A 15,999-nucleotide genomic window follows, 5' to 3' on the forward strand; every position below is an offset into this window, starting at 1 on the left:
TAGCTGCTACTTTGTACACCACCATGAAGAGGATTGAAAAAAGCAGAAATGCATTCAGTTGCCACCATGGCATTGGCCGTCTCTTATTCTGTTGTCTTAAAATTAAAAGAAGTGCCTTGTTTATTGTTCACTATAACAGATGCATTGGATGAAGGCCCTATTCTCCTACTGTCAGATATTGTCAACATAGCTAGTCTGCTATGAAACTGAGCTATGTCATTATGTTTTGCTGATATGGATCTGCAAGTCATTAAACATTTGCTGATATGGATCTGAAGGCCCTGTGAGCAAGAGCTACTCAAGTGATTCTAGTGTCTTTCCAGAAGGTGAATAAAGTAGAACTTTTATGGAGGGCCATCAAGTTGTAATTTGCTGTCACATTGTCGCCAAGATCACCATCTGATTGATTTATGTGCCATCAAACCCTTTGTGATCACATAGACCGACTTTCTCCAGGAATGACCTGTCTCCAATCTGGTCCTTCATGCAAAAGCAGGAAGCACTGTCATTGTAGTTACATCCATCAACTGGCTATCAGTAATTCTTTTCTTCTTTTAGTCCATCATTGCCAAAGAATTAGATCGTTCCATTACATCCAAAATATGAGCCTTGTCATTTCTGCCATAAATGAGAACTATGGATTGAAAATCTACGGTCCACTTGCTTGTTTTTCTAGTTATCCATGGTATTCTCAGGAGTCTTCTTCAACACCACTATTCAAACTTCCAGTGTTGTTTCTATCCTGCTCCTTCATGCTTAAAGCTGGCTAATGAAACTGTTCTTAGTTTATTCTTTATATTTAATTTTACTCTCATTTTTAAAATTCTGATTACTGAGAATACCAAAGTGACCCCCTGTAAATTTAAACCTGGATCTCTCATCCTACCATGCATACAATTCAAAGTAAATAATTACCATTTCAAGAAAGATCTTAAATAAAGCAGTTACGTTGTATGGAAAACAATGTTAAATTGGCTTAAGGTTACCACAATTCACAAGGCAACAGTATGCTCTTACAATCAATAAATGTGATAGCTTCTGGGCTTCTCTTGTTAGTGGATCAACAACACCAACTATATCAAAGTAGGGTTCACTTTGCTCTGGATTTATCTTCAGTATGCTATGTAGGGAAGGCAATGGGGAGACATTAAGCATTGAACAAAAAAATCTTAAAGGCATGTATGACTTGAAGATGTAATGTTCATAAGAAATATACTATATTATCCCTTTGCAATTATCAGCTATTTAATAAAACATGTTGATTCAACAAATGGATGCATTTCATTGAATATGTCTTCAAACTAGTGAAGCAGTTCTAATGAAGAACTGTTCCACTAGAAAAGCACCTGCTGTGTAATAGTTTATGTCACTTATTCTGAGAAACAAAAAGCATGCACTGAAAGCAATTTTCCCTAGAGAGGAAGTGAAGAGCGCTTCAGACCTATTGTGAGCACCCTCCTTCTACCTATTCCCCAATCCTTCAATTATAGCACCCTTTGGTTCTTTGATTTATGGCCTTCAATTTTAATCTCGATGATTTGGCAATGATAAGAATGATAGATCAATGATCTGGAGAACATGCTCAGTCTTAAGCTCAGGTTTGGGATAGACTAAAAGGTAAGAGTTTTATCTTAGTCTGATAACCTTTGACAAGAGCTTCTAGTGAAGCTCTCTTCATTCTTATTGATAGACACTTAATCACCCCAGTTCTTCTGAACAATTTCAAGTGTCCAATGCCTCCTACTCATTCTTATATTTTGGCAAACTTGAGAACTTGATCTCGCTGGTTGATACTTTCCCCCTTTGTGTTTTTGGAGAATCTAAGAACTGACACTCAAAAATAAACTTTGTAAATAAATATAGTGATACAAGGAGATTTCAAGAATATTGATTTTAAATGCTGAGCACTGTTTAGCTTCTTAGACAACTTGTTTTTAACAAATGGCTAATGAGATAAAAACTTTCCTGGTGACAGTTTTTCAATCACAGAGTAACCCCCATATCTTATTCTTTGGAATTGGACCTTTAGGAAAACAGATTGATTTTTCCTATATAAGTAGTTACTTATACACATTCCAGTCTTCTTGAAATAAATTTATCTTAATTGACCTTTCTTTGATTATAGCCTTTTTGTATGTGTAAATATGTTTGGTATTTAAAGACTTTGTCACTTGTCAGCCTTTTTCAATGAATGTCTCTTTGAAAAGTGGAATATAAATTACCCAAATAAAGTTAATTTTGTTTTTTTAATGGTAATAGCAGTGCAGCAATAAATATTGCAAACAGAATAGATTGCTAATTATCTGGCCATGATTCACACAACTGAATTATCATTGAAAAAAAATAAGGAACCACTATTTTTACCTATGTTGGTCTTTGAAAAATTCAACATCTTGGCGGTCATCAGTTATTGGCAAAGAAGAAAGGAGGGCATTCACTTTCATCACTAAATTACTGCCACTATAGAAAAGAGAAAAGAACTGGATATAACTCAGGAATGGAAGAATCTCCTAAAATAATGCCATTAGATATCCAAAAGCAACACCACCACAATCTGTAAGGCTTCCAAAGAAGACTGGCAATGCTGAATGTTGTTAGTGTTCCTTGCACAATAAGATGTGGGAAATTAAAGAACAAAAATATGTTTTTGAGAGCTTTTCATAACAATGGTCTTTTTAAATCCATCTCAGGTAGAAGGAAGGTCCAACAAGGCACAGAAAAGGAAAAACCATTTTTTTTCTAAGCCCATCACAGTGGTCATCCTTGGTCTTTTTAAATCCATCTCAGTCTTACATTTGTGCTCCAACAAAAACTAATCTCAGCTGCTGAGGTCATCGAAAACTACCAAATTATCAAAATCAGTTTTTACCATTTAGGTTTATGTAACTATGAAGCCTAGTATTATGAGATGATTTTCTCTAGTGCTATCAAGTCTGGAGTCAAAGACTACATTCACACTCTATACTTTTGTAATTAGCTGATCTATATTATTAATTTAGAAATTTTTAAGCTGCCCAACTCTAAACTCTGGGTGGCAAACATTAAAAACATTTTTTATTATTAATTTATTTTTAAATTTATATGCTGCCTATCTCACGGTTCGAGCAGTGACAGGATAATGTGAAATTCATATAATACAACAAAAACAATAGAACCAAAAGTAATAAAAGAGTGATCTGACCGAGGCTGTGAACTGATTACAATGTCCTCCAGACCCAGACCACACCCAGCTAAATTCAGTGTCTCTTTTAAACGGCAAAACATCTGCAAAACGTGCTTCACCATAAAACCTTCCACAATAAAAATTACCGTTTATGATCAATCCCCATTTCCTTGACAAGGCTTTTAATCTTTGCAGCTGCTGTATTTAGAGTTATCGTCTCCAATAAATCAAAGTCTTTGGCATTTAATTCATCTTCTTTTAAAGGGCCTAATATCTACAGAACAGAAATTGACATAATTCAATGTTAGGAGAAGAATACAATACTTTGGTTTGTAAGCATCCTGATTTATGCCCAGAAAGTGACTGAGAAATGAAACTAGCACAAAACATTCTCTGCTATAAGCATTGTCATACATTCTGTAATAACTGAAATTTCCCAACAGTTTTTAACAGTCAGAGGTAAAATATATAATAGCATTCTGAACCTGGTGAGTTGAGGAGGTGGGCAAAAGTGTTTGTCCTACTGAAAAGTAGAAGGAAGGTCCAACAAGGCATAGAAAAGAAAAATCCATTTTACTTTCTAAGAATTCATAGAACATACAATAATAGGGATGTAAGGGACCTTGGAGGTCTTCTAGTCCAACCCCCTGCTCAAGCAGAAGACCCTATACCATTCCAGACAAATGGCTGCCCAGTCTCTTCTTGAAAACCTCCAATGATGGAGCACCCACAACTTCCAGAGATAAACCATTCTACTGATTGTTCTCAATGACCGGAAATTTCTCCTTAGTTCTAAGTTGGCTCTCTCTTTAATGACCCCATTACTTTTTGTTCTGCCCTCAGGTGCTTTGGAGAATAGGAGAATATAGGAATGAGCCTTCGGTTCTGAAAGACTAGAGGAGAAAAATGCTGGATTGTCTCTCTCAATCAAAGGAGGAAACTCTCTTTCAAAGGACCAAAAGTATCATCCTGGAATGCTTGGGGAACTCTGAACTAGAAATACATTTACTTTCTTCTTTCTCACTAAACAGAGCATGACAATACACTTGGCATTCCATAAAATAAAACAAAACAACTCGATAATAAAATGCCATCTCCCCATTCTTTACTTACCCTACCATTACTAATAACAGCCATTTCTCCCGGAAGCAATTTAAGAACTTCCTGACAAAATGCTTGATGAGTCTGAATCATATCAACCCCCAGTGTATTGTATTTCTTCTCAAGAGCATCAGCATCCATGGCCTGGAATATAAAGTATAAAAGTGCAGTCCTAATTAGAAAACTACATAAGCATGTTTAAAACTTTTCTCTACTGAGAATTTAGATACATAATCCAGTTTTGTAACTGATGCTATGCTTCAAAGTAACTAAGAGTCTTCTGGAATCTGTTATACAGTAATTCTTTCTTTAAAATAAAAGTGCATACATAGCTTCAAGAACCAAGCACTTTTAAGGCATTTGTTTTGAAAAGTAACTTTTTTAGATATTCAGAAAAGCAGAAAAATTATTGGTTTCTGTTTCTATTCTACTGTAACCACCTGCTCCCAAATTATTCTATTTAAATTATTCTCTGTATTTCTACTCTGCCAAATATTCAGCACAGCTAAGAAAATTTTAAAACATTCCAGAAACAATTAACTACTAAAAGTTTAGAAAACAGATGGAAGTGTTACAGTTTTTGTAAATGCCAGCAGTGAGGGCCAAACGTCAATCCTGGGAGAATATATTTGTATAATTTGGGAGCAATGCAGAAGAAAGCCCTATATCTTGAAATGACACTCTATTTATTTATTTGTTAGATATATATTCTGCCTTTCTCCCAGGAACAATCCCTTCCTCTCAGGTGGGTTGGACTGAGATGCAATGACTGGCCTAGATTCACCACTTGAGTATCTATGTCTAAGGATGGATCTGAACCTTGATATCCCACATTCTTAGTCCAACACCTTAACCCAGGAGTCTTCAAACTTGGCCCTTTTATGACTTGTGGACTTCAACTCCCAGAAGTCCTCAGCCAGGCATGCTGGCTGAGAAATTCTGGGAGTTGAAGTCCACAAGTCATAAAAGGGTCACGTTTGAAGACCCCTGCCTTAACCATTACATTGCACTGGCTGATGCCATATATGTAGAACTCTATTGGGTGATAATTTGATGAATTGCCACCAAACACACATAGAAGGATACCTATCTGTATGTACAAGAACATCCTGTAGTTGCAACATGACTACAATAGTATATAAACATATTATAGAAATAGGTTGATATACCTTTTAAAAATAAATGATATTAAAATCAAAATTTCAAAATCCAGTGATATTAATAGAAACCGTTACATATGCTCTGCCAAAACTCAGCTAAGCACATAATTAGGCAACTACTAACCGGGAAAAAAAACTTTTTAATTTTAGTTCCTTCAGCAAGGGCCTTTGCTGTCTCCTCCTTAAGAATCCGACCAAGAAAGTTTTTCAAATGAACATTTTTCTGGGTTAAAAATGCTGCCATGATTGCTCTTGCAATAATAGTGCTGTCTTCTGTTATTTTTGAAGTAGGATTATTCACAATCCCAAGCCGAATATGACTGCTGGTTTTCTGTAAAATAAAGGTAGGTTACAAACTATGTCAAAAAACTACAGCCAGAGCAGTATTTAGTTTTCTTGAGATTCAGAAAAGCTGAGAAGAGAATAGAGTCTAGCATGCCAAGTTTAAAAAGCAATGTTTACTTTGTAAGAACCAGATACAGTAAATAGATACTTATTTTAAAGAGTTTATTGCCTGCTTATCCTCCAGAGTTCTAGGTGACTTCCTTCAGCAATAAAAACACAGAAACAGCAGAAATTCCAGCCCATATTCTGAATGTCAACATTAAGATGTACAGCTCAGGGCAGGAATCTTATTATTTCTACAATTTATAATCTTTCACTATCATAAAGGAAATTTTTGCTCTAACATTTTCTTATAAAGAAAATGTGTAATGTGCAATCCCCTGTCCTCTTTGTTTCAATTACGCAGAATTCTCTTTAACTTCTTAAACAAAAGTTTCTATGGGCAAAATTTCTCTTTTGGGGCATTACAAATGCATAATCACTGTCATATGTAATGTTTTTATGTAGTAACTAAACTTTTCACAAGTTTCTTTTGTTCTGTAAAACATTATTTTGAGGAAAGGACACAGCTTTAGCTGCAATCATTTTCTGGCACATTATCTCCCATTTGTATTTCTTCTCCAAAATTGACTGAGGAAAATTATTTATATGATGTAGACACAAGAATTGTGAAGAACTGACCAAGTGTTTCAGTGCAGTAGAAAGCAATTGCCTTCCATCTGGCTTGTCATAATCAGCCACAATCCATATGGTTACTGGATAGATTAAAGCATCATCTGAAAAAAAAAGGCAAGAATTTCTACTGTTCAATATAAGTGATCAAAATGGAAAATGTATCAGCAAAAAAACTGTAGATTATTTTAAGAATAGGCAGAAGGCTAATCAAGAATTATTGGTAGACCTCTAAGTGATCCACAATATTTTTACAATACTGAATAATGAATCCCTGAATGTGACTTTAGGGATGTACAGTATTTGGATCCCAAGCACAGAATTCTGATTTTTTTGCTAAATTGCAAAGATAGGCAACTGTTTTTTTAAAAATCTGTAGCTGAGGACTTTGCCCCCCCCCCATTCTTTTTAAGTTTTATGGGCATATTGAGTATCCCTGCCAGCACATAATCTCCAAAAATAAAAGCAAAATAGAAAATTACATCGATTGTATTCCATTAGCAACTGACAAGTAATAATTATAAAATGTTGTTTTAAAGTCATAATGTATGCAAGATTTAACACAAACATACTTTTTATGAAAGCTGAAATGTCCTTAGAAATGTCGTCCAGATAGATAGTGTTTTTTCATAAAATGTATTTATTGACATTTAACTCTCCTTGATTCTTTATGAGAGAGGACTTAGAAATTCAGGTTCTCTTATAGATTTCATGAACCTGAGCCTTGAAGAGCTTTTACAACAACCCAGAGTCAGAAACTTAATTAATTACTAGTGCAACTCTCAAAGTAGAGGTATTGCATTAGGCAAATCAAAGTGTACCTATAACTATTTAAATTCTGGCATTCTGGACCAACTGTACCTTCTGAGTGGTCTTCAAGAGCACGGAATGAGACAACTCTCCATAGCCAACTCACCATGGCCAACGCAGTGCAGGACAACTTGCTCCAGGATAAGAGTTACATTAATATCGAAGAAATGGTGGAATAGAATCATTAAAGAAAGGATGCACAAGGAGGAACAAAATGAAATGTGAATGACAAAAATTAAAATATTTTTTAAATTATTTTAAATACTTAAATTAAATTGTTGAATTGTTCTGCAGCAAGTTGTCCCGTGATGAGTTGGCCACGGAGAGTTGCTCCATGGTAAGTTGGTTGTGGCGAGTTGGCTGTGACGAGTTGGCCATGCCAAGTTGTCCTAGACCCTCAAGGGCACCATGTAGAGGGCATTAAAATAACCCAAATGGAAGATGATTAACACAAGTAGTAGTAGTGAGAAGTGCCTTCTGCCCAGAAAAGGTTCTAACTGGCACACCAGATGAATTTGTGCATAGGCATTCCTGACCATAGCCGCGATCTGCTGTTCAAGAGCCTCAAATTATGATCCAGTTCAATATGGAAAAGCAATATACCATTCATAATCAGAAATGCAATTTTCCTGGAATCAGATGGGTTCTGAACCTACAATCACTTTGGTTCTCTGGGATTAAGCCTAAATTTGTTCCTCTTCATCCAGATTCTAACAGCCTCGAGTACTGTAACAGTACCTTGATGGCATTTCCTGTTCAGTCTGGGGATGAGATGTATAACTGGTTCTCATCAGCAACTTAATGATACCCAATCCTTTGCTGATGCATAAACTTCCTGAGTGGTTTTGTGTAAGTATCAACCATCCTGGGTTATGATGTTACAATCAGTATGTAAACAGAATCAGTAATAAGATTAAATGCAATAAAGATTACCTTGCTTTGTAACATAATTCATGTTTTCAGAAATAACAAATGTTTTATCTTGAGAGTCCAAGAAGAAAAACGTTGAGTAGTCATTTACATCTATAGGAACTGCAAAAAATTCAAGATGTGGCATCACATCAAGCACGATATCAAAATGAATTCCCCACAAATAAACAAGAGAGAAGAAACAACGCATTTAGTTTACCTGATGGGGATTCAAAATTCAAGTATCTTTTTTCATCACCAAGAATTATATCATTTATATGAGAAACTACATTCTGTTGCTCCATGATGAAATCAACCGCATCTTTATGATCATTTAGCAAGCCCTATAATCAGAATAAGAGTTTAATTTCCACAGCATTAACAGTTTTAAATATAGCTTCCTCTTAACTTGAGATCAGGGTATGCAACCTCTGCTGGGTGAATGGGTATCTTAGCTTAGCTTGATTTTACCAAGCCATCTGGTACCATAACTAAGCATTACCTCCCTTCCAGCACAAACATGTAGAGAAGGCCTGGAAAACTTGGGTTTTCAAGACACTTTTTTTAACCTTCCGAAAACAGAAAGAAAGCTATTCTGCATGATAAACCATAGTTGATAGTTTAATGTAATGTGTGATCTGAGTCAGCTATGAGGAATTCAGCAAATATGATAGAGCAAGCTACAGCTTAGTGAATCATGAGAAATGGGTTTCATGTCTGACTTAAATATGAAGCACAGAATTGAACACTTTCTCCTCTTTCACTACCTTAAATAGAACATTTTAAACATCTATTTCTAAAGGGTGCAATGGCTCCAATCATTTTAAAATACGACAAGTACATTAGTTACATTCTAAGATGTACGCAGATGACACCCAGCTGTACATCTCCACCCCGGAGCACCCCAACGATGCCGCGGAAGTGATGTCCCGGTGCCTGGAGGCCGTGCGAGTCTGGATGGGGAGGAACAGGCTTCATCTCAACCCGTCCAAGACCGAGTGGCTGTGGTTTCCGGCGTCACGTCATAGCCAGTTGGTTCCATCTCTGGCTATTGGGGGTGAGTCATTAGCCCCCGCGGAGAGGGCCCGCAACCTGGGCGTCCTCCTGGATGCTCGGCTGTCTTTAGACGATCATGTGACGGCCGTGGCCAGGGGGGCTTTTCATCAGGCTCGCCTGATACGCCAGTTGCGCCCCTTTCTGGATCGGGACGCCCTACGCACAGTCACTCAAGCCCTCGTTGTTTCCCGCCTGGNGCTCCATGGCAATGGACCTAGGTATTTGCAAGACCGCCTCCTACCAAACACCTCCCTTCGACCAGTCCGCTCTCACAGAGAGGGCCTCCTTAGAGTGCCGTCGGCCAGACAATGCCGGCTGGCGACCCCCAGGGGGAGAGCCTTCTCTGTGGCAGCTCCTGCCCTCTGGAATGACCTACCCCCCGACCTACGTACAGTTGCGGACCTGCGCCTTTTTCACTGAGCCCATCTATTCCGTGCGGCCGGCCTGGCGTAGTTTGATAATGTTTTAGTGGGGGGTTTTGTATGGGGTGTTTTTAGAACAGGCCTGTTATTTAATTTGATTTTAGAACAGAAACTATTTATTTATTATTGTGGTTTTTATTATCGCCTGTTCACCGCCCTGAGTCCCGTAAGGGAGATAGGGCGGTATATAAATTTAATAAATAAATAAATAAAATAAATTTATTTAGTTATTTATTTATATACATTTATTATTTTTACAAATAACTGAAAGTAGCGAACACACCTAACAAGTGTTCTTCTTCCTATTTTCCCAACAACTCTGTGAGGTGATTTGGGCTAAGAGAGAGTAACTGGCACACGATTACCCAGCTGGCTTGCATGGCTAAGGCAAAAGTTGAACTCACAGTCTCCTGCTTTCTAGTCTGGTGCCTTAACCACTAGACCAAAAATCAGTACAGATTAAGCTTCAAAATCATGACAACAAATTAAAATAATTAAATGTTTGCAACATTAACTCCAAACCACTTCTTTATGAAATATGTATCATATAAACATAGCTGAAGCCCAGCGTTTCTCAACCTTGGCCATTTGAAGATGTGTGGACTTCAGCTCCCAGAATTCCCCAGCCATTCTGGGAGTTGAAGTCCGTCAGTCTTAAAGTTGCCAAGGTTGAGAAACACTGTATTAGCCCATATTTCATTGGACATTCCTGTCTTCTAAAGGGAAAAAAAAATACATACCATGGACACTGCCCGCTGAAAGGCCTCTGTGGCATCTATGATCTTCAGCAGAGAGGTCTCTAGTTCTGCAATATTCATCTCTTTTCTGTTAAAAGGCACACCATTAAAGAGAGCTTGAGGCAATGGGCCCAGGCCAGTCTTCTTATAAAACATTGCTCCTGCCTAAACAAATCAGGGATGTCACAGTTACACAGAAAATAGCTGATTGTGTGAAAACAGGATTAATATAAAGCAAAAACAGACTCAAAGCATCCATAAACTGCACAGTGGAAGAATAAAATGATTTATTTTTCCCTTTCAACAATATTCCCCAATCTGATGCCTCCAGATATATTAGACCAGGGCTTTTCAACCAGTGGTACGGGTACCAGCTGTGGTACATTGGCACCTGGAAGGTGATACGCGACCATCCTAGAAAAGTGGTAGCAGGGAAGGGGAATGAGCTGAACCGGTGACAGCACCGCACAAGCCTGAGTGAGAGATGGCTGGAGCTGCAGGGCTGTCAGGGCTCAGTGGAAGCGTCAGGATCAGTGCCGCTTTCCAGCTGATTGGTGCTTCTTCGGGGCTGTCAGGGCTCAGTGGATGCGCCAGGATCAGCGCCAGGCTCCAGCTGGAGCTCGGCGCTGATCCTGGTGCTTCTGCTGAGCCCTGAATCAGCTGGAAAGCAGCACTGATCCTGGCACTTCTGCTGAGCCCAGAAGAAGCGCCGATCAGCTGGAATGTTGCAGCATCTCCAGGGTCTTGTGATTTACATTCAGATGCTTGGCAACTGATTCATATTTATGATGGTCACAGTGTCCCAGGGTCATGTGAAGTGACCAAAACCTGCTGCAACCACCCAGCAGACGGGGGGAATAAAAACCAAACACCCCCCCACCCCACCCCCGCTGCCAATCCTCAACAGAAATGCTTGAAACCTTGGACAGGAGGAAGAGCGCTGCCAGGCACTGTCTTGCTCGGCTGTGGCTTGGGGGGCACTTTTTTCAGTGCCATTGTAACTTCAAACAGTCACTAAGTGAACTGTTGTAAGTCGAGGACTACCTGTACTTTATCACTTTTTTCCTTTTTTTTTTTTTTGGTCATCAAGTTTTTGACACCCTGCTAGACGACTGGTGGTACTCGGATGTTGCCATATCCTAAAAGTGGTATAATAGGTGAAAAGGTTGAAAAGCTCTGTATTAGACTACATAGCTAATGTAACTCAAGATTAGTTTAAGAATGGTACCAGATGAAAGAAGGAAGACTTTCTAGAAAGCAATTTTGGAGGTGGGGAGAGAAAGCTCTGGACTGCCAGAAGAGAATCTGGTTTTCAAAAAAATGTTTGACAATTAAGGACAGCCAACTAGGACTCAAAATACTTTTGTTTAGATTAACATGGCTTAGTCCAATAAGTATTAGAATTATGTAATTTTCTGATCTTTGATATCAGGATGCTATTGAAAATTATTTGAAGATATTTATGATGGCGACTATTCCCAGCTAAATTATCTCTTGCTATATGGATATTGTGGGATAAGAATCTGGGGACAAAGAAATAATGAGCTTCCTCATTTATCGCCCCCACAAAAAAAATTCAGTGCCTGACACAAAGTAGCTGACCTGTGTCTTCACTTATGAAGACACCAAGCTATTAATCTTTTAGGGTTTTTTTGTATTTCATTTTGCAGCTTTCAACTCTTTCTACCTTTCTCTTGTCATCATATTCAGAGTCCAGACCCAGGATCTCCTCCACATCAGCTTGAGGAAATTGTCTATGAAGAATACGCTTCACGTTGTGCACTGAAAGGATTTCTCCCTCGTCTACTTGACGATACATCTAATTGAAGAGAGCAAAAGAAAGATAAATGATACAATAGATTCTACTGTTACAATACAGTAGAACATTTAATAATATTTAGATTGCATTCCATTTTTATTATTCATACTATAAATCAGGGGTCCTCAATCTTGGCAACTTTAAGACTTGTGGACTTCAACTCCCAGAATTCCTTAGCCAGCTGGGAGTTGAAGTCCACAAGTCTTAAAGTTGCCAAGGTTGAGGACCCCTGCTATAAACAGTTTTGAAAAGGTCCTATCATCCAGTCACAAGTTCATCCTTATTAGTCAGTTTTTAACAGTAATGTCTTCAACCAACCATACTTCAATGCACTCTCACCCATTTCTGTACTTTCTAAGGAAAAGTATAATGCATATATTAAACTAGTAATTATTTTCCATATCAATCATGAAAGGCAACCAACCATTTACATTCAACCAGAGCAAAAAAAATAATAAATTTCAGCCATATTAAAACTTTCATAGCATGTGAGAAAATCTCTGTAAGTTAAAAAACTGTGTAAGTTAAAATGTGGGTGTACAATCTCACAGTTCTAAATTAACCACTGCAGGTTCAATTAGAAATGAAGGTATTTCTATTACTAGCATACAATTTTATATATTTGTTTATCATCTCCTTATAAAAGAATGGGCTCTTGCTGACTTCAAGATGTCTAAAATTAGGGAGCTCATATTTAACATTTTATTCTATTGCTTCCAATTTACCTGAAATGAATTGGAAATTTTGTTTTAAATTTCAAATATCTTCAATTCCCATCCTGTTCTAGGACCATATTAATTCAATTAACTAACACCTACTTCTCTAAAAATCATTGGCTTACAGTTCTGTTCTGAATTCCATGTCCTCCAAAATAGAGCTTTTATAATTTATGAAGATTTAAATGAATTACTTGAAGATAAATATCTTTTCTGAGGTAGTCGGATTTTTCTTGATGATGTGCCTGAGGCTTCTAAGAAGCTCATGGACAGAATAGAAGGCAAATCATAAAGAAACTGGTGTTCTGGATTGGGAATTCACTAGCCTGAACTCATATCTTAAGAAATCATAGCCAGCAATTACTAACCAATGGAATATCTAACAAATATTATTGTAACATCTTTATTCCTCGTTAGAAAAGGAAACTTATTTAGGATGGTACCTAATCAGCCTCCTCCAGAGAAAACACTCACATTGGTTAACTCTCTCCCTTCCCTACTATTTTTCCACATCCAGATGACCTTGCATATAGGCTGCTCTGCTTTGAAGGAGTTATCTCCCTTTTAAAGTTTTTTTTTTAATCTTGTGCCTCTCAAGGGTTCACCAATGAATGTCAAAATGTTGTTTCTATTGTTGTCATTTTGGTTCCAATCCCATCAGCTCAGCTACTTGAAATCACTGTTAAAAGGACTGATAGCCTGAATAGCCAACAATATCCATTTAAGCCATCTCAAATAGTGAATATTACTACTGTACACCATACAATGGCAAATATAATAATGTATTACACATAGTATTTTATTTTGTTGGTCCTGAATCTATTGCAATTTTAGTAGACAATCTCAAGGCTTAAACAATCATGAGACTCTCATTTTACTGACTTAAATCGCCTTTTTGGAAATTCCACCAGAACTGTGCAATTACTCAATGGAAGGTCTATGGAGTGTCTTCTTCCTATAATTTCACAGCCTATTTAAAATTGTATATTATCTTTAAAAGATCAAATCCACTTCCTTCCTTTGTTTCTCCCTGAATATTTAGGTCGGCCATATGCCTGGACCTTATAAAAAGAACAACAATATGGGTTTATACAAAGGATATTTAAATGCTAGCAGTTTTGAGACCCTTATCTAAGTATCCTAATATGGATACCCCATTCACTGTGCCAGGATTTTTTTTTTCTTCATTAAGTTTCATATTTTGCCCTACCATGGAATACAGAAAGATATGTCATAATGCTCATTGGCTTTGAGATATTCTTTATACACCTTATATATGTGACACTTCCTGTCTCTGCATCTCAATTTATGTGCATGATTATTTGCAAACTGCCCAGAGTCACAGAGGTTTTTAGCAATGCTATCCTATGGCTATTTTGCATCTCAAAGAAAGTAAGGCTAACCTTAAATAAAGCAATATTTTAATCTTCTTACAAACACTAACATAAAGTATGGAGACAAAAGCTTGAGGGATATCCACTTCATCTGCAATAAAGTTAAAAGCTCTCCACAGGGCAACTCCTGCGTCGTCATTTCCATCAACCACTTCATCAGTATTTAAGATGAAAACAAAGCCAAGTCTGCTCAGGAAGAAGAAAAATATTGTGAGAATGGCAAAATCACATTTAACTACACTGAAAACAGATTAAATATAGCTATACTAAAAAACAGGAATGAAGGCGTATCCCAGGATGAAGTTGCAGGATCCAATCTGTACTAAAAAAAACCCAGGTTAAAATGTGTCATTTAGGCCTTCATCAAGAAAGATAAGTCGTAATCTTCCAGCAAGATTCAAAAATATTAAAATGAACACAAAGTTAATATTTTGTGCCAATCTAATAGAATCACCTTTGATAGAATGTAAAGTCCCAAATGAAAGTTTCTTCAAATCACTGATGAGAAGCATACCATGATTTGAATTTCCAAAATTATAGGAGATAAATTATTTGGGATTGCTTTTATCATTATTCAGCTTTATGAATGTGTAAATTCATCCTTAAATTCCTCAATATTTCTCAGTTTTAGTGTAATGAATGTCTATAGAAATTGTCTCTCTAGCTGAAATTTTGACATGGAGGAGCCATTCTGTCAGACATTAACAACCTGTCCAACATTGCTGAAAGTGATTGCAGGTTCCCTGTATTCTTTGCTCCTATCCAGTTCCTCATATTTTTAATTTGATTTGATTCTACACAACTGGAAATATAAGTATGCAAAAACTATTTATGTGCACACACATAAATATATATAATCATATTTAAATACATACAGATAAATATATATTCATATTCCAATGGTAGAACAAATATTCTAGACTGCTCTAGAGTAGCCTTTTTTATACTAATTCTATAGATACGTTGAACTTTCAAAATTCCTGCACAGTATGATGCGAGAATCCTTCAGAATTAAGTCTCAACATTCCAGGAAGCTTGCAAGTTTGGGGGAAACTCTTTTGTAAATAGAACTAGAAGGATGAATGGAGACTGATCATGGAACAGTGTTATAATGAAGCTATGATATTAAAGTTCTTAAAGAATATGTTTTTCTTGTATCCATTTAAATGCAGTTACATTCAGAGAGACATACTACCTGTTCAACAGAAATAACTGAAATCTGTGGAAATGTAGTATTTACCCAGAATAAATACCAATCAACATATCAATGTATTAAAATCTCTCATTTCTATTTTGTTGACTTGTTGAGAAATTGCAATTAATGAATCATGAAGGATTGAACATCAATGGATATATGTTGCCCGAGCTCTCCTCCCTTTTGTATTAATCAATACTCATATAGGGAAACTATACAGCATAACATCGTACTAACTCTATAGTTTTGTTTTGTTTTTGCCACAATTCATAAAATGAAGACAAGGAAGAGAAATTCCTTTACTATTTTAATCTCAGATAGAATTTCACTGTTAATTTACCTTAGAGGTACTTTCTGAGTGTAGATTAATTCAATTAGTTTAATGAAACCAGCCGCTTCTTCCTGGAGAGGGTCAATAAAAAGGACCTACAAGAGAAGAAAATTTTATACATCCATGATTTATACTCTCTTCATACCTTCTACTTCCTCTACTCCTGTAC

General features: G+C 36.9%; 1 protein-coding gene across 1 annotated transcript in view; it reads right to left on the reverse strand.

Annotated features, from left to right (window-relative positions):
- UGGT2 (UDP-glucose glycoprotein glucosyltransferase 2) overlaps positions 1 to 15,999 on the reverse strand; it is a 72,596-nt gene that overhangs the window by 24,099 nt on the left and 32,498 nt on the right. Inside the window, exons 14-25 of the mRNA XM_015819231.2 lie at positions 15,840 to 15,925; positions 14,355 to 14,490; positions 12,063 to 12,194; positions 10,379 to 10,540; positions 8,381 to 8,504; positions 8,185 to 8,283; positions 6,451 to 6,545; positions 5,549 to 5,755; positions 4,277 to 4,408; positions 3,310 to 3,437; positions 2,365 to 2,460; positions 1,018 to 1,120 (exon numbers count right to left, since the gene is read on the reverse strand). Of these exons, the coding sequence (XP_015674717.2) occupies positions 1,018 to 1,120; positions 2,365 to 2,460; positions 3,310 to 3,437; positions 4,277 to 4,408; positions 5,549 to 5,755; positions 6,451 to 6,545; positions 8,185 to 8,283; positions 8,381 to 8,504; positions 10,379 to 10,540; positions 12,063 to 12,194; positions 14,355 to 14,490; positions 15,840 to 15,925 (1,500 nt within the window). The remainder of the gene's footprint in view (positions 1 to 1,017; positions 1,121 to 2,364; positions 2,461 to 3,309; positions 3,438 to 4,276; positions 4,409 to 5,548; positions 5,756 to 6,450; positions 6,546 to 8,184; positions 8,284 to 8,380; positions 8,505 to 10,378; positions 10,541 to 12,062; positions 12,195 to 14,354; positions 14,491 to 15,839; positions 15,926 to 15,999) is intronic.

The sequence above is a fragment of the Protobothrops mucrosquamatus genome, unplaced genomic scaffold (genome assembly GCF_001527695.2).
Source record: "Protobothrops mucrosquamatus isolate PMUCROS unplaced genomic scaffold, P.Mucros_1.0 scaffold876, whole genome shotgun sequence".
In the NCBI taxonomy this organism is placed as follows: Eukaryota; Metazoa; Chordata; class Lepidosauria; order Squamata; family Viperidae; genus Protobothrops; species Protobothrops mucrosquamatus.